We start from the raw sequence: 24,257 nt of genomic DNA on the forward strand, positions 1-24,257 counted from the left end.
TGCCGTCCGGGAGGATTACATGTTACACGCTCCTGGTTGTTTATTAACCAGAAACAATTACAATTAATACAAAAACACGGACTACATAAAACATGAAAACTTAGAATGTTCTAAAATAAAATAAAATAAAAAACGGATAGAATTACATTAAAGGTGGACTGTTGACTCTAATTTGTACTGATTATAAACAATGATTGTAATATGCTGTAATATAAAATGTGCGCTGGTGCAAGTCAAGTACACAAATGGAAAACACAGGACTGGACGGGTTAACATCAGATGAATCTTTAATATAAGAGAAATGATGAACTCATGCCATATATTGAAGCCATAGTGAACACACTGCCCTTGTTATAAGAGGAAGAGAGGTAAGGTTTTACAGTCAGAGATCTTCCCGGTCCAGCACAGAGGAGACTCTTTGAACACAGAGGAGAATTAGCTCTATATTTTTTTCAACTGTGCAATAGCACAAACACTATTTATTATCCATGTTGGCAACAGTAGGTTTTTTTTATAAACTCTACATATTGTTCATATATACCAGCGCAATTCAGTGCTATTTTTTTGTTTTGTTTTGTTTTTTTCAACAGCATTTCTCAAGTGCAATTCAACATCTGGCATTGGAACTTAATTTCTCCAGCATGCAATAAATAAAGTTTAACTTCTCTAACAGGATGATGGCAGGTGCCAGGAATTACTGTGTCATTTTCCTTCACAGCTGAGCTTAATGACTTTAGCCTCTTGCTGAAAGGGCTCTGAACACTTTATTCTCTATTCCAGTTTTTCTGCCCATCAGCTACAGAATCTGTTGTACACCTCTGCAGTTACCAGGAATTTACTTTTTGTGTGCATGTGTGTCTTGTTTGTTCATTCAAAGTGGAAATAATTAATGGGACACACAAACAAAACTTTGTCACTGGAAATTGATAACTCTCCTTTTTAAATGCATTTTGGAATTTCTTCTATATAAGTCAGAAAAAAATAACATCACACCTAAAACCAGATGCCTCCACATTTATTTCCAAACCACATACAAGGCAGAAAACATAACAACAAAATGTTTCAAACAAAATGAGACCCAAAGCTCGACGTCAGAGGCACCATTTCATTTTCAACAGCCACATTCAACCAACACATCATTCACCTGTATACATGTTAAAACAATTGAAATTCATACGGTAACTATTAGCAGACATGAACAGTCTCAAAGTCCAACTTGTTATTTGAGGCTTTGGTAGTTTGCAGAAAAGCGGCTCATTTGTTCTGATTTACAGCTGAGCCTCATTATCTCTCACAAGAGGTCATGTGAGGTCCTGAGTGTGTCACAGTGTTATCATGTTGTGCTTTGTTCATCACCGTTAATGAACACCAACACAAAGGCATCTTGAGGAAAGAAGAAATATTCTTCTAAGCGATAGCAGACCATCAAAAGAATCAGTTGTTTGCGTAAACATGAAAGGTTGTTCGTGACGAGATTGTGTTTTGGCTCACAGAAAGTAGAAAATAGTGCAAGCACAATGGCATCTGGAAACAACTTGCATTTTCTGCTTCACAACATAAATTATGACAAATGAAAAGTAGGTAATGTAACTTCTGTGATTATACACCCAAAATCCTCCCAAGATCTTTAGTTATTGACCAGAAACTTCTCCACATTCCGGTTCCCTAACAGTGCAATACTCAGTGATAAACAATGTCTGCTTTCACATGCTGGTGCTCACTGTCACAGTGCTGATGTGAGAAGCTTAAATGTACAACTTCAATATAAATCTTACTAACAAGTAAACAGAAACAGCAAATACGCAATCCTTCTTGAGCGTCGCCTGCTGCGTTAACGGTATCGAACAGAAATTCAGAGCAGAAGCATTTACACGTGGCACTTTTTGTGATGAAAAAGAAAAACAGGAGCATGCTCATCATCACTATCAACTAAATCTTAGCGACAGTGTGCGTAGGCGATACAGAGTTAGAGGGGAATGGATACCTGAGCTCACACAACTCAGGTCCATCTGCTTCTGGGCATTCAAGGCGTCAGAGGACTCGCTTGAAATTTAACTCAAAACACAATGTTTCTAACTCACTCAGATGTGCGTGTTTTATGTCGCTTGTAGCTGTAGGCAATTTCACGCAAAGCACCGCTAATGAATTGTGCTATATAAATAAAACTGCCTTGTCCTACTTCATGACGCCTGGAACAAATGTGCTTGCGACTATCTGTGTTCACATCTTTCCACTGACTTTGTTCGCATTCATCTTAAAGATGGAAAATGGAAACGAACGACAGCACTGAACATACTTGTATTTGCTTTGGAAAATTACGCTTGAGTCAACAAAGGTGTTAGTCTAATGTGATCCAGCCTAGTTCAAATAGTGTTCTTTTCATTCTGTTTTTTAGATTTTATTTAGTGTTTCAAGGGACTATTATTCATACTGAATGCTGCAATAAGTAGCTGATTAGTCAGTCGACATTAAGTTAATCAGCAACTACTCTAATAAATCATTTCAGTATTTTTTGAAGCAGAAATGCCAAACATTTGTACATTTTTGCTCCTCAAATGTGAAGATTTGATGCTTCTTTGGTGATACATGATGGGACACTGAATATCGTTGAATTTTTTACTGTGTTTACTTTGAGAGAGTATGATTTAATGATGCTAAGGCCTCTTAGACTTTTATTGCACGTTCAGGTGTTACACATTGGCCTCGGGCTGCTATGAGTTGTGCAAACCTCCAGGCGTCACTGTGGTTGCTAAATTTAAAGCCTGGAAGCTTCAAATCTTTTTCCCTGACACAAACAGAGAGACTTTTTACAGTTTGTTTATCAAACCTTATTAAATGTATCCTGAGTATATCTCATTTGAGACCCGTTTTGTGAATCAAATTGAACTGAATTGTAAGTCGACTGCATCCTTACTCCAGCTACATCAATTACTGTAATTAGTACATGTATTGCATTAATGGTTTTCCCAAAGTACATTATCACTGCTACTCTAACACAACGTAGGCTAACAAACAAGCTAATACGTCATTATGTTTAAATGGAACCATCTTACATCTTGGCCTTTAGCGGGGCGATGTGCACTGAGTGGAGAAACGTGTTCAGGCTGGTCAGATACTCTTGTTGGTGCATCTTTAGGTGACCTGCGTGAATTGAATCCTCCCATTTCTTTGCTGTGACATTCACCCCGCGCTTCTGCCAATAATCGATCAATTCCTCTGTAACTTGTGCTTCGCTGAGCGCATCGTTCTCGCAAAAGAAGAACAGTGCGGGAGCGGTGATGGGACTGCTCCAGAACACATCGATGCTTGTTAGAAAGTAGTCCACTGTTTGGCGTTTGAAAATGCGAAAGTATAACAGGGTCATTTGTTTTACCAGCATCTCCCAACGTGGAAAGACAGTCCTGGCAAGACCTGGACAGAGAGGAGAAAATGACACTTCATTCATTTGCACTGAAAAAAACATTCACTCCTATTCCTACATGTACAGTTGGAATGAAATTAATGAATGTGTTAGATCATGTCAATACTGACCTATGGTCATCGTCTCCAGAGAGCCCACCACCAAGCTATCATACACTTGGCCTTTGATCCTCTGTGTGAGCGTCTGATACTTCTGCGTGTCCTGGGAAATATGCACCAGCAGCTGAGCAAATGTGTAGCCACCAATAGAGAAGGCATGGACAAGCAGGGGGCGGGACACAAAGCGTTCACTCTGGAGCAACTCCAGCAACTTCTTTCCACGATCCAGACCCCAGCGAGGCCACAGGAACTCTTGGGCCTTGTGCAAGACAAAACAGAAACATTTCTTCGTCAGTGTCACTATGACACAAGGTCACTTAGGAATGTCTAGAATAGAGGTCTTCAAGGGTCCAGCCTAGTACCCGAGACCCGGCCTGGGACTATTAAGGGTTCAAATCCACATTTTATGTGGACAATTGGATCCGGGATGGGTTCCAATCTGTCACTGCAGGTCCCACGTGTGTTTCACATTATGTGTTATACAAGTGGATCTGAGAAGAGTCGGCCGTGATCAGACAGTGCTGATTACGATGGGAGCAGCGGTCAGACGTGTCCCGGACAACACAGATGACAGCAACTTAGCAACACCAATGCTAGCAGACACGGCAATGAATGAGCAATCGTTATTACAGGTTATAAGGGCAAACAAGATGCAACAAAACTGCAACGCTAATTCTAAACAAGTCACATTTGCATTGAAATAACGAGCGGATGAGCTGAGTTTCAATCGGCAACAGAAAACCTGGATGGATTTTACCAACAATCGTGGCAACGAGGATGGATCATGCGTGACAGCCAGGCACAGGGGAGAAGGCGACTAACATTACATTTGACAACATGTCTGTTTTGATTTACAAGTTGTCAAATATAACTTGGCCGGGTCCCAGCTTTCAAATTATAGATGGGTCTCTTTTGTCTCCCGGTAATTCATTTCCGGGTCTTTTTGAGTTTGGTCTGTTGCACTACAATACAGGCAGACGTAGACAGACACAGCTCAACTACGTGTTACAGAATTCCCTTAACTTTTCTTTAAATCACATGTCTCGTTACCTTTAAATGAGAAAAGAATGATAATAATATAATACAAAATGTGGAATTAAGCATATGCAGATTATTAGCCTTGCCCAAAATCTTACAACAGAAAAAAATATTTTCCCACAATTCCCTTGCTTCAAGCACTGAAATTTAAAATCACAGCAGTGAGCTTCAGACAGCTTGACTGAAGGGTCCGTCCTTTTCACTGAATATTTAAAGGTGCCCTGGAACCTGTTTCTGGAAGCAGCTCGAGCTACTTCTGAGATGGGAAACTCAGTTCCAGAACAGCTGATCAGTCAGTTCCATTAAATCTGACTATGATCACTTTGAGTAAAGCGCATGAGTGGTGAATGAAAAAAGACGAGCATCAACGGAGATCTGATTCTACGATTCACCACGACAATGGATAAATTAATCCAGTAAAGATGGAAATATAGACTGTGTGCATTCATGTTTAAAAACACCAGCTGCAGTGAAACAACCTGAGCTGGCGAGCAAAAAAAGAGTCAACACACTATCACATGTTGCTCAGCACAGACCACTCATCATTTACCAGACTTAAACTTCCTTGATGGACAATAAAGTGCTGGAATCCTACAGAACGTTACACCAAATGTGCAAATGTATTCACCCAGCTGTAATCTTACAAGGGACAAAATGCTGGTGGCAGCACCTTACAATGAAATATAGATCACAGACATAGGTTTACTTTTAGACCTGTGACAGTTACCTCATAGTATATAGTACTGCCATGCAACCTCCTCAACAAATAATACCTCAGATGAACCTTTGCACCACTGACAGTGGTGTGTGTGTCTTATCTGTTGTAAATATGTACTTGGGTGTTGTTTCAGGTCAGATATCAGCTAACACTAACATGCAGACATAGGTGTTATCTAGGTACATGTCAACAGTCATGACAGACAGATCAGACCTGAGCAAAGACGAACAAAACTCTACATGCTCGGATGATACACACGTCTATTGTACCAACATATTAAGCAGATGTTGAATGGACTGTACATTCAAAACAGTTTCTGCAGCAGCATCTAAGAATACACTTCAGCTATGCTGTTGATGTTTCATCCTAAATCGTAACCATTCGACTGATCTGATTCATTTTAGCACACAGTGCAACAGTTCTATGTAACTGCTATACGAAACATTAACTGTATTCAACATCAACTTTAATTTGTCATTTGGAAAACATATGGGTCACGCGCTGTCCTTACCTCACTCTCTACTACAAGCACATCAAAGCCGGTGCGGAAGTAGATATCGCAATATTTGGAAATGGCTTGGGGACGCGAACCCAGCCAGGGCAGCATCACCAGCACGGGTTTTTCTTCCTCGGAAGCTGGGGTCTGACATCCCGACACCGGAGATGCTGATTCATTGATGTAGAAAGTGACATTCTTGCTGAGGCGGTGGGCAGTGACGCATCTGCTCAGCGCGGTCCTGCCCAGCATCGCGGCCGCTGTCAATCTCTCCAGTGGGGTAGTTAAGTAACAAGGGCCTCTGCGGAAAAGAGGAAACGGGTGCAGTGATGAAAAAAAAAAAGCTGGAAGTAAATATGACGATGAGAAAGCAGCAACAGTACCAACCATTTACTCAGAAAACACGTCAACAGAATCACAAGTTTTGGTATTTGCTTTATCGCTCAGAGCTAACTGGAGAGTTCATCTGAGGCTAACTTATGGCTAAGTATGTTAGTGACCAGCGTTAGCTAACAATGTCTTAACAATACAACTTAAGGTTAGCTTCCAGATTCTCCTGTACGTTAATATATGTTGTAAACCTGACGTTGGACATAAAAAAATGTCTTTCATAGTTAACCTGAATGACTTCATTGGTGCTGTGACACTATGATAGCGACACGCCGCTCACACCCTTCAGCTAGCTTAACTTTACGTAAGTTTTAACGTTAGGTCCCTGACTTTCCTTCCCTCTGTCTGCAGGATGACTCACTAACCTGCTTTTCAATTGTTGACTCAATTAATGAGCAGAACTCTTCCAGAGCACACTGTCGCCGGCATTGTAATGTTTCAGACTAGCCAGCAGTGAACACATCCTTTGCGATGCGAGTCAGTGGCTTTTGCTCGTCTTCTCGATGTTGGAGCCACTGATCCTTCCCTTGCTTCCTCTTCCTCTTCATCCGTGTGAGTGTTCTCAATTCGCTGACAGTCGCATCTCACGCGCACTGCTGCCCTCCTTCGGAAAGAAACTCAACTAAATAGAAAACCAGCCTGACCGGTTTAACTTCATCTGATGTAATTCTGTAAACACAGGCGGACCTTTACCTCAAGGCGTGCACAATGCGCCAGACGAAGCTGTTCTGCTGCGGCCATCTGCAGAGTTCATCAACACCAACACAAAGTGTTAATACTCACTCAAGACTAAACTGATGGGAGTTACAGGGTTGCAATGTAATGACTTTATGGTGGCTTTTATTACAGGCCACCTTTTTGGTATTTGTTTTCATGTCCTGAGCTCTCTCAAGCTTTTAAAATTATTCATATTGGCATTCCCCATTTCCCCAGTGTGGAATCAATTAAGTCTTATCTTAAAATGCCCATAGATATTGGCATATTAACAGTCACCTCAGTGCAAAGACATGTGAGTGTATCTGTGACTGTCTGTGCATTAACCCCTTACCCCTCAAGGACGATGTGCAAGGACAAGCGACAAAGACTAGTATCTCAGACTCAATATGCAGCTTACATCTTCACCTTATCCACACCCTTATCCTAACTGAGACCGTGACTTGTTTTTATCCTCTTTGCTTATGCAGCTTTGTTTCTGTATCGTCCTGACTGTCCACATTCCCAGCTGGACCCCAGTCCCTGCTGACTTTGTCTTGCTGGAGGATGATTTGTCTAAACAGAAACCAGTTGCCCGATGAATTAGGATAGCAAGTGTGAGGCGGCAATAATTTGGCCGCCCCCCCTCTCTGAGCTCATATGTTTGGCCTGTCATTGTTCCTTTCCAGTCCCTTTAGTTACGGCTGGCTTGGTGCTTTCCTGTGTCCTCATCAGACAGCCGGTTAACCACACCCCTCGGGAAGTTCCTATCTTCACCATTGACTGCGGAAATGTGTAATAGCCTCGACTGTCTTTCAGTCTGTGTTTGTGTGAATCTAATTCTTATTTTATTTTGCAAGCAGAACTTGTGCACAGGCTGGTAGTAAACTGCTCTCTTCATTATTGGCTGCGGTATTTGCTGTCACAGCCAACATTATTCTTGGCATGCAAGGACCAGCCTGTATGTCTTTGTGTTTTGTGCTAAATATATGTTTGGCAGAGTTGTTTGGGGTGCAGTTTGATCCGTATTTATCCAAATTCTTTGGACAGAAGAAGAATCAATGTGTGCTTGGCAGAATGCCCACACTGCAATAATCCCGGCTTGAAAAACCGCTTGCCCTGCTAATTCAGCAATGGTCAGTGGAGAGTTTAAAGCAGAACTTTTCAGATCCTTACATCAGCCAGAGACGGCATATAAGTGTGACTGTGCTTTAAACACCCTGACTCTAACAGTATCCAAAGGTATGTGGATCAGTGTCTATTTTAGAACCATCCTTGGGAATTGAATTAGGCCATGAGGCTACTGGATTTCCCCCATTGGGTGAAAACAGCACAAGTGAACAAGTCTGATGACATTGTCGGGACGAAAAGAAAGAAAGAAAGCAATGTGGCACCATCAGAGAGACATCATTCATGTCAGAGGCTCGTGCCACCGTAACTGACATGGCAACAAGGTCACGAGTCGTAATTATGGATTTAAGATTAGCAATTCTTTGTTCATTTGGTTCAGAGGTACTGCATACACACACAAGTAACCACAATCATCCATTATGCATGTGTGTTATTCTGAAAGAATCTTCTGCTTCGTCCACTGTTAGTGACTGAGCTGTTCATGTGATGGCTACTTTAAGAGGAAGGGCACAGCATCAGGCGTAAATTATACTCAATGGCATGTATTGATCTGCAGCACTGGTTACTTTAGTGCAGGGCGCTGCATGCGTGCTGGTTGATGTGTGAGCTTTGGCCCTTATGACATATTTATGCATTTTCCTTTTTCTTTCCTCTTTCTTCTCTCCTACCCTCGTACTAAACATCACATACTGTGCATCATACACGCACACCAGAGAGATGTGTGTGAGTGCACGCAGGTAGCAGAAACAGCAGCAAGGCTGCTGTGCAACTATAAAAGAAACGTGCGCTGTGTGGATGGTGCCTCAGATTTAGGTGAATGGGATGGTGCAAACAGTCAAACTCACTGTCAGATCAGTGCAGCGGCAGAGTGTGGGACGACGGGGGCTGTCTCGAGGAGGTGGGGTCTGTCCCATGTGTCGACTGTCTGATGGAGAGAAGAGGGGCACAGTACAGTGAGTATGAAAGGACACAGAGTGCTACGCAGAGAGAGACTGCAGGCATGCAGCGACACAGAGCAGCATATATGTTTAAAGAGGCTGCAGCAGAGTGGGCTACTGATGAGGTAAGAGAGCTGAAACAAAACCGACTGCAAGCAAGCAGGGACTTAACGTCTCTTCCCGTGCCGTTATTATGAATGAATCTTTGCACTCTGATGTTTGTGCTGCGTGTATGTCACAGGACTTTGAAGGAGAAAGGGTGTCAGGTTTTCAAGACAGTGTTTTTTTATGTACCTCACTGGAACCTTTTTCATGTACTCTATTTGCATTTTAGTACCCCCCAAGTGCTGAGATTCAGGCTATTTATCGCAGATTCCTAGCAATATCGAGCATTTGATGAGTGGTTGTCCTGATTGTGTGTTGAATTTGATTTACTTTTCTTTTTCTCCAGGTGCATGTGAACCCCAGACACCTGAGGTTACGGATCTGCCAAACATGTGACTGGACAGTCCCCTTCGAAACCTACAGCATGTGACTTTGCGGTGGAGTTTGTAGACCCTCGCCATGCTCTCTCTTTGGAATAGTTATCTTGTTCTCTCCCTCTCCTTGCCTCTCTCACTTCATGTCATAGCCTTTACCGGAGAGAATGTCAAAGAAATGCCACAGCCAGACTCTGACACAGCAGTGCAACGTCTCACACAGCCGTCACAGAGACCTCATGGATCTGGTTTAGCAGCAGGGAGTCCCGCGTTTGGACCTGAGGATGGTGACTTCCTGGGTCTACCTTTGAACTGGCCTTTATTGACATCTGAGGAATCAGATAGCCAAGGTGTGATTGGCGAATACACTGATTTACAGGAGAGCACAGAGACACCACTTTTGTATTCCAATGAGAAGGGATTTATCATATCCAGACCCACAGACAGCTCTACAGAAGATGCCACCTCCAAGGAGAGTACACAACCTCAACCTACCCATGAACAACAAACATTAAAGTATCAGTCGACTGAGACCAGGACTGGATCTTTATTGCGTTCTCCACAGACTGGAGAGAATCAGCCAACAGTTCCAGCCTCGCAGAATGAGACGACTGACAGCCAGTTACCTTTTCTTCTGTCTGGCTCACTTCCATCAGGCCAGAACTCCACCTCACAGCTGTCTGCTGGACCCGGGCCCAGCCCTGAGCAACCCATTTCACCAGTACCCGCTGGCAATTTGGGATGGACCACAGGTCCTTCTGTTATCACACAGGGAAAGACGCAAGAGGAGACTGTCAGCACTGAGGAGGATAAAGGTAAGAGTCCTTCCTTGAATGAAATTGAATGCATCAATCACTTACTTAACCTGACATCAGTAACAGTTGACACTTGTCACTTATGGCCTGGTGTGAATGGTAGGATTTAATGTGTTGTCCCCTTTAAATCTTAAAATAAAATCTACAAGACTCCAAGTCTACTTGTGACTGCAGTGTTTGTGATATGTATTCTGCTGGCAGACACAGTTGTTTTACATTCACAGAATGGTTTGCATCACTTCACTCCCCGAAGCTTTCACTCTCCTCAAAATTCCCTCTCTAACTCTTCCATAAAACACTCCCATCTCTGGCTTGTCCGTCCTTTAAAAACAGGTTCTCCCACTCATTCCTCCACTATCATGTTAATGTACAAACATTTACTTCCCATTGCAGTCAGTGTTGATTACCCTCATCCAGAGGTTACTGGATAATGTGGTGCACACCTGCACATGCAGTGTTTGCAGTACACACACACACACACACACACACACACACACACACACACACACACGATGGCACTCACTTGTCAAAGCAAATGATGTGTTCTGTCCATAATAGAGGGAGGAGGGCTTTGACAGAACTGTGTGAGAAATTACCGTTCCTCAATCTGCCAATGCATTTAATACCAGACACCATTTCCAGCCTGTTGGTTGGATCATCGTATCAAATAATATACTTGTAATTGTATCACAAGAGAACCAACACGTCAAGATGAACACAGTGAAAATCCTTTGTTTAAAAGGTCTCTCACTGCTTGTTCCTGCATTGACACAATCACTTCATCCCTAATGGAGGACCAGAAATAGGACACATCCCATTTATAGCCTGTAGGTTCCCTGATTCTGGTAGCTCCACACAGCTTATTCTGAATGTTATTTCACTAGTGAATGAGATGCTTCTATTATTTATTGGTTACACAATCATAGTCAGATGTGAAAGTTAAGCACTGCCGCAGATTCTGGTTGAAAGGACGCAACATGAATGTTAGCATAACCTTCTGACAATGCTTAATAATAGCCACACACAATGAGAGCAGCAATGAGGTCAATACTGGCTAATCAACACACATCTCTCTCTCTCTCTCTTACACGAATGCATACACACACACTACAGTATGTGCTTGTGCTCCTGCTCTCTGTGTGACCCAGTTAGACATTCCCAGTTACAAGCCTGCTCTGTTTTATTATGGATTAGCTTCACACATGGCAGATATATCCCTGTTCTTTTTTTGGACAATATAGACTGTGGATGTGTTTTACTTTGGCCTGTGTTCATTGGTTAGACTGTTATGTTGGTTTCATATATACATTATACCATCATTAGTAAAAGTGCCCATTATGAACTAAAGACCAAATATGAAATATCAAGAGTACAGAGCTACACTAGCAGTGAAGTCAGGCTGCATTTTGGGCTCAGCATGGTTTTGAGTGAAATGCTAACGTCTGCATGCTGACGTGCTATTGATGGTAAGGCTAACATGCCTTGTCTACAGGTAGTTGTTAGGATATTCACCACCTTTTTAGGGTGTGTTAGGATGCACTCTCCATTTGTCAGCTGAAAGTTGTTAGTTATGTCTGTTATGTTTTAAGATGTATACAAAACACTGTGCTTCAACTAATAATGTGTTTCTGATGTGGTTTTTCCACAAAATGGTTCTATTAACTTGTTAAAATCCTCAAATTTACATCTGCTCCATCTCATTCATTCAAAAATCCTGAACCTATGATTATGCAAATATGTGTCATTTCCAAAGTTTAACTCCACCACAGGAGATGCCTTCTATTTTACTGACATGTCAGTTCTCAGTGTTCATGATCGTAGGCCACCTCTTTAAAACTGGATTTCCAATGAGCAGAGATAAACTTTCCACTTTCAGGTAGTGACTGTCAAAACATTCTTCTAGTGTCAGCCTCTGCACATTCATCATCCTGAATAAAAACATTCTTTTTGAGTGGAGGGGGACCTCATTTTACTCTACCTTTTGGTTCTTTGTTGACACAAGAGATTATAGGTAATGTTTCATTTAATTGCCTTTGCTTTACAGATGTCTCCAAAGATGATGACCTGCATGTCTTAAAGACCAGTGGCACACTCTCACTTGATGCTAATACGGACACATCTCCCACACCCTGCAAAACATCAAACCAGCCCTGGACTCCCACCTACCCAGATGATTTTACTCCCAACGAGTCCCTGCACCCCTCTCTGGTTCTCAGCCCTGCTCTTTTTGTCCCTCTGTATTCGGACTGGAACTCTGCCCTCGCCACATGGGGATTTGCATGGGAAGCCCACGTCTATGGCCTGGGGTCTGTCTTCACAGTATTTGGCCTAATCTCTGTGGTCTGCTTGCTAGGCCTGCCCCTGCGGTGTCCTCCAGGAATCCCCTACCTCACCCTGCTGCACTTGTTCCTCCTTGCGTTTGCAGGGATCCAAGCTTTTCGTTTGCTCTATGATGCTTACAGTCACCAAGATCGTCTTCCCCCTCTTGGCTCTCTGCTGCTCTCTGAGCTTCCCTTCCCTTGTTTGATCTCAGCTTTCTCCCTGGCCATCCTGCTTCTTTCCTTACGCTCCCGCATGCGTCTTTCTCTCCCACTTGCTAATTCCACCTCATTCTCAGTCTTGCCAAAGCCTTGCCTGTTACTGTGTGTGTCCCTGTTGCATTTTGCTGTCTCTCTAGGATGTGTTTGCATGCTCCACCTCTTCCACAGCCTCCCCACCCTGCTCCTGCTCTTCCCTCAGGGTGTGTTTGTATGTCTCACTGTTTTTCTTTCATGCTCCTACCTCATCTTCTACTGTTTAGTCCAAGTCGACACTAAGCACATCTACAGGCTGAATGACAGTGGAGAGAGTGGAGGATCGCCTGAGGTGATGCGACCTGCAAGTTGCCCCTTTGCCAAAGCGGAGGACTGGGGTAGGGCAGCAGGAGCTGGTGTAGGGGCTTCATTCTGTCTGTTAGGGTGTGGAGGCCTCCAGCTTTATGGGATTCTACATGCTCTTGGCTTGGGTGGGGTTGATGGCTATGGGTTCCAGCCTTGGCCCTGGTGGGGCTACCAGGTAGGTTGCAGGCTCTGTGAGGTCGGGGTGTGTCTAGGTTTGTCTCTCATTGGTACACACCCTCTATTCTGTCACAGCAACTCCTCTATTAAGACCATAACTCATCCTCGGCCGGGATCTTGGTCACGCCTCTCCTGCAGCTCCCCTTCTCGAGGGCTCACTCTGCCCTCTCAGGGAGCTGCAAATTCTCCTGTCCTCTCATCTCATGACTCCTGGTCCCAGGATAAGCAGGAAAAGGTGGTGGTCTGTAATGTCATCACTAAGGGACAGTCAGAGGCCCTTCCTCTTTTCTCAATGGCAGATCCTCCTGGAAATGGCCTAGATTGTGTCCCCAAGTCCAGCCAAACCAGGAACACTGTACTACCTCTACCTACACCCCCAAGCCCGCCGCACAAGACTAAAAATGCAGCTGAGTCTCAGCTATCATCACTAGATAGCTTACGAATGGAGACAGACTCTACTGTGGACCTGCAGCCCCCATCTCCCATAAACTTGTCCCGCAGCATTGACCAGGCTCTGTTCAGTGAGTCCCTATTCTCTCACAGTATCTTTGGTTTGCCAAGGCTAAACCACACTTCTTCCAGCCTCTCTTTGAGCTCTCCTAGCCAAGGTTTGTCAAAACAAGGCCTTAGGTCTGTGGATGATGCCCTATTCCGAACCTCTTCCTGTGGAGACGTGGATCAAGAGAACACCCTGTCCAGTTCAAAACCTTCCCAGCCACATGTCTCATTGGCCTCTCACGGCAAGCCATCAACGTCACCAGAGCAATGGGACTGGAAAGGGAGCGTCTCTGGCTCGACCCAGGGTCTTTGCAGCAATCCGAAGGAGACAGGAAAGGTGCGCTCACATTCCTGGGCCAACAGAGGTCAAAACTTTGCTCAGAGCAGCCTCCCACGAGCAATTCCCCACCTGTCTTACCACAGGCGTTACCGGACCCTGAGCTTGGCCTCTCAGGACAGTCATGGGTCTGGACGACTGGCAGGGACCAAACATCTGAGTGAAAGCAAACAGCTGGAATGGGATCTGGCTGTACAGGCAGAGTTTGTCAACGTGTGCAAACAGATTGATGCTCTGAGTGTTTGCAGTGACACCATTGAATTGTAGAGTTATAAGAGTCCAGTTGTAATGTATGTGGTGTTGTGCAGAAATACCGGACTCCAATCAGGTTAAATGGAGGAATTCAACTGTACATCATAAAAGTTACACAAATGAAAATAATTACCTAAACTATTGAGAGGGGATATGAAATTATTAATACAATATGTAGACCCAACTTATTTTCTAGAGATGTACTGTACTGTTGATATACTGAAATCCTGAATTTAAAGGCTGTCTTCAGCAGCTTCAATATGCTCGTCTCTTTGCAGTTGTTTTTTTTTTTTTTTTTTGATATTGTGGCAGTATTCCAATTTAAATACTCATTCCAGTTAGACATCCATGAATGTCAAGGATCCAATATCTATTGCTAAAGAGTGCACATGCAATCAAGAAGTTATGCATACTTCAGCTGGAGGTTTTTAATATTTGTTAACTGATGCTATCCTGCAGAGAGAAATTCTAAGAGTCTAAGAAAGAAATATAAAGGAGTGATCAAACAATATTAGCTTAAACGTTTCATTTTACACCACTGGTGTATTGTTGTGGTTTCAAAAAGGACAAAACATATAATATGATAAGTCCCTGGTACCTCTTCCCCATTCTGATTGTATGAACACATACATCCGAACAATATGAGGAAATATTAAAATCTAAAATCTAATCTAATCTATCAGAAGGAGCACAAAATGACAGTCTGTTTGTGATGGTGAAGCATATTCTGCCAATACATGATCAGCACCTTGGTGGCCATTAAGATGTGTACAGAGTTGACAGATTTATGCTTCATCATGGGAACAGACATTTTGACATGTAGTATTTTCCTCACAGGTTTAGCATTATTTATGTTATCTCAGTGTGGTGTAATAAACCTGGATATACTGTATATGCTGGACAAGTTTGTTCTCCATGGTGTTGTGTTGCCTGCTTAACCAAATATTTGAAACTTTATTTGCCCAACTGTCCTGTGAAAGTTGGAATGATCTTTGTTTGTTTGCTTGCTAAGTCACAGCTGGGTGGCAAACTGGAATTGTGTATTGCTAAGGTTAGAAGTTCAGGGGTCACTTCAAGACATTTCTCAAAGGATGAAAGATGAGTACTGAAGTGATTAAATTATGGATATATTGCCCTCTAGTGGTAATGAGAAAAATCACCTACTTGTAGTGAGAAAAATCACCTATCACAGGGGTCAAAGATGGTCAACGGCACTTATTGCTTCATATATTTCTGGAGATATAACAAAAAACAGTCAAACAATATCAAACTGACCTTGTCAAATTGATCTTTATTGAACACTATTTACAATAAATATACTTTTGAAGCTTTAGGGTGGGTGATAGAAGACAAATATATTTTCTGTATTTTCTGTAACCCTCAAGTAAGAACAGCTGTCACATAATGGTGTCAACCAGCACAAGAGCTCATTTAATTGGCTGCAAGTTATTGCAAAACAGTTTTATCATAGAGCGATATATGTAATAACAAAAACACTGAGTAGCTCCCCAAAAGATACATAATCACATTGAAAACTGATAAATCAACTTTTTTGTCTACAAATCTATAAAGAAATAAATCTAAGTTGGGCAAGTGGTTTGTTACTACCCTGCTCCACTGACTCTCACTGTTTATTTATTTATTTTTTTTTTTAATACTGAGCCTGAAAAAAGACAAATAGCTCTATTATTTACAGCCAGAAGCCATGTTCTTGATAATGTGTTCTTTCAAAATTAAATTATGGAAGATCAGAACATGGATGTTGTATGGAATTATAAATCAGATTTCTGAAATGTAAAGCATCAACAGTCTCCTGTCTGGTCACTCAAACATTTTGTTGTCCTGGATTTTCTAAGACAAATAAGACAAACAGAGGAAAATCCAGAGGGAGAGTCCACATGGACGCTCCTTTAAGACACTCCTTGCTACAAATGTGTATGTGTGAATTAAGGCTGATGCTAAACTTTGGTCCCTTCTGCAACTGCAGCAGACAACACAGAACTCACCAGCTGGGGGTGAGATTACATGCAGTATGATCAGAGCAGAGCATCCATCATGGAAAAGCCAAACTTGTATCTGTCAGAGAAATTATACTGAACTTGCTTGGTGTAGTAAGAAGACAATGAGAGCATAGTTGTACTGGATGTACTACACTGTATGTCTCCTTCTGGCTCAGTAAGCTTTATACACAAGGCTAGAAAATGTGACCATGCATATAATTCTAGGGTTGTTTTACACCTCTGTAGTCTGCTTTCATTAGCAGCAGAGAGCTGTCTTAAAGCTGTTTTACATTTCTGTTACTTTCCTCTTTAATGAAATAAAATGTTAAACATTTAAAACATAATGTCAAAAACATGCTGCTGCTCATGCTTTTTTTTTTGCATGTCTTTTACTTTGTAAATAAAGTATCTGACTGTCTGATTTCCTGGAAAAATGTTGTTTGTTGTGTACTCCTCTGCATCAGGGTGCAATATAGGCCAATGAGGAGATAGGCTTCTCATTAGATCAGCAATGATAAGCTTTTCCTGAAGTACTTAATGACATGTGCAGTCTTTTAGGAAGGGATCTGCAGAGTAAATTACCCCCACTACACCTTGGCCTGAGCAGGAAGAAGACATATAAAGAGTTCGTATAATGGGCGTAACTGCACATGAACTCTTTGTCCCCTATTTTAAACCTTAGACTCAGGTTAAAGTGTGTTGTTTCATCTACCTTTGAAGGGGTCAGACATGGGACAGAGAAAAACAAGAGGGTGGGGATGTTGTACAGCGGCGACAGCTCTGTATTTGTAGTTTGATCACGTGAGCCTGGTGCATCTGCTCATAGCTGCTGGGCTCGGGACACTGGGTCCTGAACGAGTGTTTCCTCTTCCTCCCGCCTCAGTAAAGCCGCTTTTCATAACTACGCATGGAAAAGAAAAGGACGAGTATAACCATTTCCTGTGTTGTGATCACATTTCGCTGCTACAATAGCAATCTTGGATGGAGATGACAAGAGGATGGAGGTGTGATAACCACATGGATGTACTTACATGGCACAAAAGAATATCTAATGTGATAGCATGGGTAAGAAAAGAGGAAGAGAGAAGACTTTCTGTTATGAAATAAATGCCATGTCTTCAGGGAGGAAAGATCTGCCTCCAAAATATTCAGACAATAGATATTAAGTCCAGAAAAGTTGCAGAGGAAGGGGGGTAGTGTCAGAAGTTGGAGGCCAGGGGTCAGACTTACGAGTGGAGGCCATGGACTCCTCCCTCCATCTGAGCAGACATGGTTCTCTTCTCAAACTTCAGCTCTCCAGAGTACATCATCGAGCTGGAACGAAGACACGCAGCACATAATGTCCTAACATCCTTACACAATAAAAGCTTACATTAAACACACAAACATGCACACACACCATTTCACACTTACCGTAAAATTGACAAACTCTTGGCCCCTATGTCCTGACAACCATGTTGGATACCAGCAATAAGGTAAGGAACAAACTTGTGGATGGAGCCTTTGTCCTGCACTGATCCTGAGACACCTTGAGCCACTTTCACCTTATCTCCCTCACTGGACACACGAACACAATTCACACAGAGCAAAGATAAAGTGTGTGACTATGACAAATTGTGTTTGTACAGCAAGGGTCCTCTGTAATCCCCCTGCCCCACCTGAAGTAGCGTTTCTGACTGTTGTTTTTCTCCATGGCATCCAAGGAGCCCATTCCTCTGTACTTTTTCAGACGCACACCATCTGAAAAGAAATATTCTCCTGGAGCTTCGGTGGTTGCTGCGAGCAACGACCCCATCATCACTGAGGGCAGAAACATGAGAGAATCAACAACAATAAATAAGCAATAAAATGCTGCTTTTATTTTGAAAAAGCAGCGAAGACAAACAGTGCCAATCAATAGCCATGCTTCCTCATGACTCCTGCGTAATGTGCCATTACATTACTGTGAATAATTAGAATTTAAGACTTGAGGAAACCGGAGAATACAACATATTTTTCTACCTGTAGATGCTCCCAGGGCCAGAGCCTTCACCACATGTCCAACAGTCTGGATGCCTCCATCAGCGATTACTGGCACTCCAAAACGTCGGGCGTACTCTGCAACCTTGTACACAGATGTACCTTGGGGCCGTCCGCATGCCATCACTGGGGAAGAGGAGCGTAATATGGTGTTGTGGCAGCAAAATATCCCCAGTACAATTGAGATGCATACATTATTATGCTCCCTGTTTGAGGTTTATCCCATTTCAACTAATTTTGTGTCTCTTTCTCAATTAGCCATTCATCTTTTTTTAATCTTTTGGATATAAAAGGTTTTATCTACAACCAGCTGGCATTCACAGTACTGCACTCTTTATTGTACCTTCCTGGGTGATACAGATGGAGCCGCAGCCCATTCCCACCCTCAGGGCATCCACACCAGCGTCTATGAGGTTTTTAGCCTGAGCTGCTGTCACCACTAGAGAGAGACAGACACACAGAAAAGAGCTCACTGTGGGAGACAACTGCTTACAGGGAGTTTTCACAGCACAAATGTAGTAAAGAGCTGTGAGACAAGAGGAGATCTTACCATTTCCTCCAACTACCTGTAGTTCAGGATATTTCTGCTTGATGTAGTTTATCATGTTGATTTGATACACTGAGTTTCCTTGGGAGGAATCCTGTAAAAAACAAAGGTGAAATAGTTTCAATGAGAGATGAAGCACCAACCGTATCAAGAGGATGATCATTTGTTTGACTGTTATGTGCTATGACATCGGAATCAAATCATGAACTAGCCGAAAGCTTATTTGTACCACAGTCAAAACCCACCAGGACGACCACATCCACCCCAGCCTGCATGAGGAGGTCCAGTCTGAATTTGTCGTCCTCCCTCGTACCGATAGCAGCGCCACACAGCAGCTGTTTGCGGGAGTCCTTGGAAGCCAGAGGATAATCTCTGTTCTTCTTCAAGTCAGTCCGAGCAATGATGGCTACCAGCTCATCACTGTCATTCACTATGGGGAGCTTACCTGGGAGAGTCAGAGTGGAAAATGAGTGAAAGAAAAAAGCTCAAGTGTGTATCTGATCCAAGTACTGGTTACTTTTTCTCTACAGTGGTGACCTACATCACAGATTTACCTTTTTTGCTACGTTGCAGTATATCATTAGCCTCTTTTAGCGTGACTCCAGCAGGCGCAACAACTAAATCTTCCCTTTTTGTCATTGCCTGAATCAAAAAGAGGTTAAACTGACTCAAACAGTGACATACTTATACATCAATATACCCCCCACTTATTTGATATTATATGATTGCTGAATTTATGATGTTCTCATGCACATGCACACAGAAACACATCAGTTATACACACACCTCTTCCAGTGGTCTGTCATGGTCCTTCTCAGACAGAAAGTCTATGTCTCTGGAGGTGACTATGCCAACCAGCTTGCTGCCCATCTTTCCGGTCTCCGTAACAGGGATCCCAGAGAAACCATGGCGTATTTTTGCCTCAAACACATCCCCCACTGTGTGCTGGGGACTCATTACCACTGGGTCTGTAATGAAGCCTTGCTCAAATTTCTGGCAAGAACAACATAAATACAAGAGTTGAGTAATTAAAGGTCTATATTGTTTTGTTTCAACATATTCTAAAGCAGTGTCACAGATGACGTTCTCTGTCTATCATAAGTTCAAGTCTTCGTTGGCTTGAGCTTACCTTGACTTTGCGCACCTCATTGGCCTGGAACTCAGCAGTACAGTTATGATGAATTATTCCAATCCCACCCATCAACTGAAACCAGCCAGTCAGAGAAAAGACATGGGAGAAAGACATTCATTGAAAACACTGAATAGTCACCAAGGCCTCCATTGTTCATGCATTTGGCAATGTGGAGCAGGATGATGTGCGTGAGGTTGTGCAGCGCTGGTACTCACTGCCATGGCGATGGCCATGGATGACTCTGTGACTGTATCCATGGGAGATGAAATAAGAGGCGTCTTCAGGGTTATCTTCCTTGTCAACGCAGAGGTTAGATCCTAAAAATGGGGTGTAAACAGAAACATCAGCTTATGATCTTGTAACACTAATAAAGACAATCTTGAATGTGCTCCGACTCACTCTTAATTACTCCAGTGTGTGCATTGATGCTGGGAGATTAATCTATACGATGATACATTCCTACAAACAACGTCTCACCAGTGTTGCAGCTGCAGCACAAAGACAGCACATTTGTTGGCCAAATGTTGAGGTTATTTTTATTTTTGCAGTGCAATGAACCTAAAGCCAGTTTGGACACATTAGAGTCTGACTTGTTGCACAATTCACCTGCTGAGTGTTAGATGACGCAGGTGTGTGTCTGTTTTGAACACCTGCTATCCAGCGATAACCCATGTGACCCGTGCATGAAATTAATTTACCGTCCCAGCAGAGCTTGCAAAGACGAAAACAAAGCAAGCCAAATAAACAACCCTGTGCTCAAAGGAACATAACAAAGCGTTGTCTGTGCTAGTGAATTATTGTCAGGAATAGGAAGATATGAACATTTATGGGCCAAAGAAATGTCGTTCTAGAATTGCCATGAGGAAAACAGGGGAAACACATTACATGCACCCTAAGATACTCACCACCTCATCAGAAGTAAAGTCTATGAAACCAGGAAGGATCAAGAAGTCACTGAGAGGAGAAACACAAGTGGTCAGAGAGAAGAACCTCCTTTTTAGGAACTGGAGGAGTGTTACATAAATAAAAGTAACATTACAAGTAACAATCGCCATCCCAAACGAGGATCGAGTAGCTTTATTTGTGTATGAGTAGACAGCACGTATCCATTCCTACAAAGCGACACTTTTAAACTTAGCTGACAGTGAGCAGACGTAATCTGTCTGCCTTTTACCCCACTGAAATGTTCTGTAGTTATCCTCTGCACACCGATAAACCCCCGCATATAGCCTCCATTAAGGAAACTACACTGACACCCATTAACACACTGATGTGTTCACAAACACACACTGCTTTTAACGTCTGTGACACCACTCAAAGTCATCCTTGAAAGTAGTATTACTCATTATAATCCTCCTATAAAACCCAAGCAGATGTGTCATCACTGATATTACTAAATATATTAATGGAAGACATTGCATAACTCGAATGTGTGTTTCTGTATGTGCACATGCATACATACCATCTGTCCGCATGCATCTGTGTCAGTGTGTTAAGTACGACGAGATGGTAGGATGATGGTACGATATGCAAGGCCGTAAAATCAGTCAGTAAAATGCATGTGCTTCTTTTATCTGTTAGCGTTTCTTACTTGTATGTAAGTCCATCACCGATAGAAAAGAGCTGTTGTGCTGTTAATCCATCTTCAGGGACATAACCTGTGCCTCCACTGATCAGGTAGTCTGCCATGCTGAAATAGAAAAACACATGCACACATGATACAGCAAAAAATGTCAATGACAATGAATAGGTGACGCTAACTTCACACCTCCATACAGTTAATACTAGATTTGAATTTGAATCATAGTTGATAGTAGTTGTCACAGATTGAATATTCTAATGAACATTTTATTGAGTATTTTAACACAATCCTCCATTCATTACTTCCCATGACTGCGAGCAGTGTGCATGAATCTATTGTCTCTAAAAATAACATGTTCGTTTAGTCAGCCTTTTATTTCTGGTGGTATTAATCTCTTATGCAAAACATGCACGCTGTTTTCTTCCTCTCTCTCTCTTGACCTCTGTTTCTTGCACTCATGCTGTGGCCAGATCCTATTACAAATGTTGGGGATGAGACAGGAAACGCTAACAAAAGGAATCCGTCCTTGTCAATGAAGACTCCTTCTATACACCTATGACGGCAGTACAGTAGGTAAGAGGATTTAGTTGGCTGACCAGACACCCGATAAATGGGCTTGTAAGAGCACACAAGCAATGCTGTAAGAAAGTGAAAACATCTCAGCTGCTGCAGGAGATGCAGTGTTTGCAGGTTATGAGGCTTCACATGATCATTTCAGCAAATCAGAGAAGGACATGACCTTACGGTCTGCACAGTGTGGTGAAAGAGCGAGCAGGAGTATGAGACTGACCTCTCTGGTTCATATCCAGCTTGGATACGTGTAGCGCTGTATCGCTGGGCTGCAGTCTCGTGCCCATGTCCATGTGGCGTTGGGTGGGCATAGGCCCCATAGGGGTGAGGTTGTTCCCCATCTCTGTTTGAGATACGCGGCCGTGCTGGTTCCATGTCCCCTACAATCCTCCGATAGTCGATTTGGTAATTGTCCCTCTCTCCCTCTCCAAACCGGTCATAACAATGACCCTCCATCTCAAGGAAATCCAGGGTTACGACCTCCACAGGGGCCGACCACCTCTCACACACAGACACAGACACTCTCTTCAAGTACTTCTGGTTTGTTTCATACACACAAACAAAGTCACAGCAACAGCTCTCAACAGACACAGAGCAACACACTCAGATTGCTGTCCAATTATAAGCACTCATAAACACCCAATGCTTTGAGTGCATGCTCACACAAACACCTTTCAGACACACCTGACATGGGAGGAAGCCGTCTTGCCATCTGTTTTGTGGCCACTGCAGCAGTGACACCAAAATGGCCAGAAATTCAGGAGTTGACAAAATCAAGCTTCAAAAGTCTGGAAAATGCAGAAGCAGTGGCAACAAAAATCCTTTAAAATAATATTGTTTGCCCAGAGGAGAGTTTGTATTCCAGTTCGTCAGCTCTAATCCTTGGAGTCTGAGGCCATGAACGCCCCCCAGGCAGGGGTGCAGAGTTTTTAGCTGTTGATGAAGTTGACTACACCTGTATGTTCCCAGGCTGGAGGCATTAGCAGCCACTGGGGAGGAGAGTCAGGTCTTGCTTGTAGGTGGCAGAGATTCGTCCCCCTGGAGGCCCAGAATGCAGTGCTGCTTGGTTATCTGTGGAGCTTCTCTCCCCTCCGTTCTCCCGATGCCTGCTGAGCTTAACTCTGTTTCTGACAGTAGCAGACGTCACTCTCCCACAAAGAGGATTGGAAGCATTAATACAGGATGGGGTGGGGTGAGATGGGTGTGTAGGGTGGAGTGAGGCAGGTATACCAGCTGACCTGTTTCAGTCGCAGTGGGAAGAAGGCTAAAGCCATCCTGACTTTCTTTCTTTCTTTTTTTTAAATAAAGATGAAAGTGAATATCAGGTTTTGCCTTCTAGCTCTCAGTTTACGTTCCCCGCTGTTAATAGTAATTCTCTTGGCTGAATGTGTTGTCTCATAGCAATGATATGATATGAAGATGTGGTTCAGGATGATGATCAATCACCATGTCTGGTGACTATGGACTTCACCATCCTTGTATGTTAATGTGGTCACATTCTATTTATTCAATATGCCTCGTAATTTGTAGATATTATTGTTGTTGTGGCTTGTTCACTGTGAATGCTGGACACCACTAACTCTTTGGACTTGTATTCAGGACATCTCCCCTCCCCTGACTATATGATCTTAAATGTGTTGCACTACACTTTGCTTTAAAAGTAACTGCCCCTGAGGAGAAAATAAAGTTAAAAGTAGACGTTGAGAGCAATAGGACTGAGAAAGAGAAGGATGGGTCACGATGACACTTGAACACACTTTCCCCCTCAGAGGATTACAGTTGTTTAGAGGTGTGTGGGGCTTTTTTTGCAGAGCTCAATGAGACAGAGCTGTGAGTGAGACAAAGGTCAAATCCCAGCATGCTGTTAGGCTGCAAGCATTGCTCCTTTGAGACAGAGAGAGGAGAGGCAGACAGACAGAGAGACATATACTAGTGTCTGTGTGTGACAGCCGAACTTTTAAGAGCACCACATTGTATTAGATTCTTTACACTAAAAGTTAAGAATGACTAAGGAAAAATAGGCTTATAAACACATACAGACACTCAC

General features: G+C 42.9%; 3 protein-coding genes across 6 annotated transcripts; 1 reads left to right on the plus strand and 2 right to left on the minus strand.

The window, feature by feature from the left end:
* Nucleotides 1-998: 998 nt before the first annotated feature.
* Nucleotides 999-6,796, minus strand: LOC143321603 (transmembrane protein 53). Of its 2 annotated transcripts, XR_013077227.1 has the most exons (5): nt 6,527-6,796; nt 5,787-6,072; nt 3,532-3,778; nt 2,549-3,411; nt 1,000-2,484 (listed from the first exon to the last, which is right to left on the minus strand). XR_013077227.1 is itself a non-coding variant. In XM_076732040.1 (4 exons), the coding sequence occupies exons 2-4, from the start codon at nt 6,021-6,023 to the stop codon at nt 3,050-3,052; spliced, it is 846 nt and encodes a 281-aa protein (XP_076588155.1). In that variant the 5' UTR covers nt 6,024-6,072; nt 6,527-6,719; the 3' UTR covers nt 999-3,049. The 2 variants fall into 2 exon arrangements, 1 of the variants encoding a protein (XP_076588155.1); XM_076732040.1 differs by having other exon boundaries at nt 999-3,411; nt 6,527-6,719.
* Nucleotides 6,797-8,747: 1,951 nt separating this feature from the next.
* On the plus strand, nt 8,748-16,211 carry prrt4a (proline rich transmembrane protein 4a). 3 transcript variants are annotated; one of them, XM_076733365.1, is made up of 4 exons: nt 8,748-9,048; nt 9,375-10,217; nt 12,262-12,523; nt 13,018-13,161. In XM_076733365.1, the coding sequence occupies exons 2-4, from the start codon at nt 9,488-9,490 to the stop codon at nt 13,031-13,033; spliced, it is 1,008 nt and encodes a 335-aa protein (XP_076589480.1). In that variant the 5' UTR covers nt 8,748-9,048; nt 9,375-9,487; the 3' UTR covers nt 13,034-13,161. The 3 variants fall into 3 exon arrangements, with proteins under 3 accessions (XP_076589480.1, XP_076589479.1, XP_076589478.1); XM_076733364.1 differs by having other exon boundaries at nt 9,375-10,223; nt 12,274-16,211; XM_076733363.1 differs by having other exon boundaries at nt 12,262-16,211.
* impdh1a (IMP (inosine 5'-monophosphate) dehydrogenase 1a) lies at nt 15,632-23,358 on the minus strand. Its single transcript, XM_076733366.1, has 16 exons — nt 22,431-23,358; nt 21,650-21,748; nt 20,964-21,012; nt 20,274-20,375; nt 20,056-20,130; nt 19,713-19,919; nt 19,481-19,568; nt 19,172-19,371; nt 18,930-19,020; nt 18,723-18,818; nt 18,362-18,505; nt 18,019-18,160; nt 17,774-17,917; nt 17,591-17,674; nt 17,392-17,408; nt 15,632-17,261 (listed from the first exon to the last, which is right to left on the minus strand). The coding sequence occupies exons 1-16, from the start codon at nt 22,664-22,666 to the stop codon at nt 17,158-17,160; spliced, it is 1,878 nt and encodes a 625-aa protein (XP_076589481.1). The 5' UTR covers nt 22,667-23,358; the 3' UTR covers nt 15,632-17,157.
* Nucleotides 23,359-24,257: the final 899 nt, after the last annotated feature.

Source organism: Chaetodon auriga, chromosome 6 (genome assembly GCF_051107435.1).
Source record: "Chaetodon auriga isolate fChaAug3 chromosome 6, fChaAug3.hap1, whole genome shotgun sequence".
Classification (NCBI taxonomy): domain Eukaryota; kingdom Metazoa; phylum Chordata; class Actinopteri; order Chaetodontiformes; family Chaetodontidae; genus Chaetodon; species Chaetodon auriga.

Coding starts and splice junctions, on each gene's coding strand:
- prrt4a (XM_076733363.1), top strand. CDS start 9,488: ATGCTCTCTCTTTGGAATAGTTATCTTGTTCTCTCCCTCTCCTTGCCT. Junction 10,218..12,261: donor CAGCACTGAGGAGGATAAAG/GTAAGAGTCCTT, acceptor TTTGCTTTACAG/ATGTCTCCAAAGATGATGAC.
- LOC143321603 (XM_076732040.1), bottom strand. CDS start 6,023: ATGCTGGGCAGGACCGCGCTGAGCAGATGCGTCACTGCCCACCGCCTC. Junction 3,779..5,786: donor TGCTTGTAGTAGAGAGTGAG/GTAAGGACAGCG, acceptor GTCTTGCACAAG/GCCCAAGAGTTCCTGTGGCC. Junction 3,412..3,531: donor TCTGGAGACGATGACCATAG/GTCAGTATTGAC, acceptor CTCTCTGTCCAG/GTCTTGCCAGGACTGTCTTT.
- impdh1a (XM_076733366.1), bottom strand. CDS start 22,666: ATGGAGGGTCATTGTTATGACCGGTTTGGAGAGGGAGAGAGGGACAAT. Junction 21,749..22,430: donor GCTGGATATGAACCAGAGAG/GTCAGTCTCATA, acceptor TTTCTATTTCAG/CATGGCAGACTACCTGATCA. Junction 18,819..18,929: donor ACAGGTAGTTGGAGGAAATG/GTAAGATCTCCT, acceptor GTCTCTCTCTAG/TGGTGACAGCAGCTCAGGCT.